Below are 2527 nucleotides of genomic sequence, written 5' to 3'. Positions count from 1 at the left end.
CTTCTCCACCAGTATTCCTGATGCAGAGACTGGGAGGCGGAGCTTGCAGTGAGCTGAGATCGCACCACTGCACTCCAGCCTGGGCGACAGGGCGAGACTCCGTCTCAAAAAAAAAAAAAAATAGATTTTCTAGACCTTTAGAATTTAGTGCGGTTAGTCTGATGTCACAAGTAAAGGAAGAGAGCAGGTCTCAATTTAACAAAAGGGTTCTTAGGCGGGCCTGTAATCCTAGCACTTTGGGAGGCCAAGGCGGGTGGATCACCTGGGGTCAGGAGTTCAAGACCAACCTGGCTACAGATGATGAAACCCCATCCCTACTAAAAATACAAAAATTAGCCGGGTGTGGTGGCTAGCGTCTGTAATCCCAGCTACTCGGGAGACTGAGGCACAAGAATCGCTTGAACCCAGGAGGCAAAGTTCGCAGCGAGCCACGATCAAGCCACTGTACTCCATCCTGGGCGACAGAGTAAGACTGTGTCTCAAAAGAAAACAAAAGAAGAGGTTCTTATTCAGTGGGTCTCTCCATGAGAAAAACCATAAACTGGCCGGGCACGGTGGCTCATGCCTATAATCCCAGTACTTTAGGAGGCCAAGGTGGGCAGATCACCTGAGGTCAGGAGTTAAAGACTTAGCCTGGCCAACATGGTGAAATCCTATCTCTACTAAACAATACAAAAATTAGCCAGGCATGGTGGTGAGTGCCGTAATCCCAGCTACTCAGGAGGCTGAGGCAGGACAATCTCTTGAAACCAGGAGGTGCGAGTTGCAGTGAGCCAAGATTGAGCCACTGCACTCCAGTCCGGGCAACAGAGCGAGACTCTGTCTCAAAAAAAAAACAAAAACAAAAAACAAAAAACTGGTATTTAGCATTTCCTTTAATTATGAATGCAGGTAACAAAGCAGTCACTAATAGAAGTCACAGATCTTTTCGTATCATATCATAGTTGCTGCATGTGTCTTGGAATATTGCTATTGATCTTCAAAGTTCAGTCGTTACCTGAACTGCCCTTGGGTCCACTGCTATACCTTGTTATTTAATGTTGTTAAAAGTAAGCATATAGGCCAGGCGTGGTGGCTCACGCCGTAATCCCAGCACTTGGGGAGGCCGAGGAGGGTGGATCACGAGGTCAGGAGTTCAAGACCAGCCTGGCCAACATGGTGAAACCCCATCTATATTGAAAATACAACAATTAGCCAGGCATGGTGGTGCGTACCTGTAGTCCCAGCTACTCAAGAGGCTGAGGCAAGAGAATCACTTGAACCTGGGAGGTGGAGGTTACAGTGAGCTGAGATCTCACACTGCACTCCAGCCTGGGCAACAGAGTGAGACTTCATCTCAAAAACAAAAACAAACAAACAAAAAAGGTAAGCATATATTGGGCCAGGAATGGTGGCTCACACCTGTAATCCCAGCACTTTGGGAGGCTGAGGCAGGCAGATCATCTGAGGTCAGGAGTTCAAGACTAGCCTGGCCCACATGGTGAAACCATGTCTCTACTTAAAATACAAAAATTAGCCAAGCGTGGTGGTAGGCACCTGTAATCCCAGCTACTCAGGAGGCTGAGGCAGGAGAATCACTTGAACCCAGGAGATGGAGGGTGCAGTGAGCTGAGACTGTGCCACTGAACTACTCCAGCCTGGGGGATAGAGAAAGATTCTGTCTCAAAAAAAAAAAAAAAAAAAAAAGCATATAAGCATATATAGTACATAAGAACATAAGATGTGTGTTTTTTAATATTTTGATCTGTATTTCAACATAAGTGCCTTCCTTGGTCATCTTGTGGATTTTATTTTATGCATTTAAAACTTTATACTGCCCAGCGTGGTGGCACTCACCTGTGGTCCCAGCTACTCAGGAGACTGAGACCAGAGGACAGCTTGAGCCAAGGAGTTGGAGGCTGCAGTGACCCAAGATGGCGCCACTGCACCCAGCCTGGGCAACAGAGCAAGACCTCGTCTCTCTAAAAACTGAAATAAAAGCATTATACTGAAAAGGGATCTACAGGCTTCACCAGTGTCCAAAGAGGCCAGGGCAGTCAACCAACAAGGTAGAGGGCTCTTTGTGGATCCAGACTTGAAGGGCTCATTCGTTTTAGTTAAAGCCTACAAGTTCCACGTGAATGTTGTCTAAGGCGCAGTGTGCCCAGGCCAGACCGGGAGCACAGCCATTTCACGGGCAGGACAGGCTGCAGCCGCCGCGTTTGCAGTTCCAACCCCCTTCCCCCCCACCAACCCCCAACACTTCTGGAATGCACACGAGCCTTATATGAAATCCACATGGTGCGCAGCGGAGGAAGGCAGCGGCACGAAAGGACTTCAACAAGTTGACAGCGCCCCCAGGCCCGGCCAGTCCCGGGGAGGCTCCAGGGAGCTGCAGGTCATCTGGCCCCGCTCCTCGTTTGGGGCCTCCGTGGTGACAATGCCTGGCCACAGGAAATTGGATCACTGGGAGCCCTGTGTTTCCCGCTCTGGACTCTGGACTCTGAAACGAGCCCAACTGGAAAGCAGCATCACTGCCAAGACACAT

General features: G+C 49.3%; 1 protein-coding gene across 1 annotated transcript in view; it reads right to left on the bottom strand.

Moving 5' to 3' along the window:
• The window catches only part of NID1 (nidogen 1), a 122744-nt gene that overhangs the window by 118981 nt on the left and 1236 nt on the right, over window positions 1–2527 (bottom strand). The window contains exon 2 of the mRNA XM_011976394.1: window positions 2234–2423. Coding sequence (XP_011831784.1) covers window positions 2234–2423 — 190 coding nt within the window. The remainder of the gene's footprint in view (window positions 1–2233; window positions 2424–2527) is intronic.

Source organism: Mandrillus leucophaeus, unplaced genomic scaffold, assembly GCF_000951045.1.
Source record: "Mandrillus leucophaeus isolate KB7577 unplaced genomic scaffold, Mleu.le_1.0 Scaffold165, whole genome shotgun sequence".
In the NCBI taxonomy this organism is placed as follows: Eukaryota; Metazoa; Chordata; class Mammalia; order Primates; family Cercopithecidae; genus Mandrillus; species Mandrillus leucophaeus.
The sequence above is the reverse complement of the archived record's forward strand: the minus strand, read 5'-3'. Positions and strand labels throughout refer to the sequence as shown.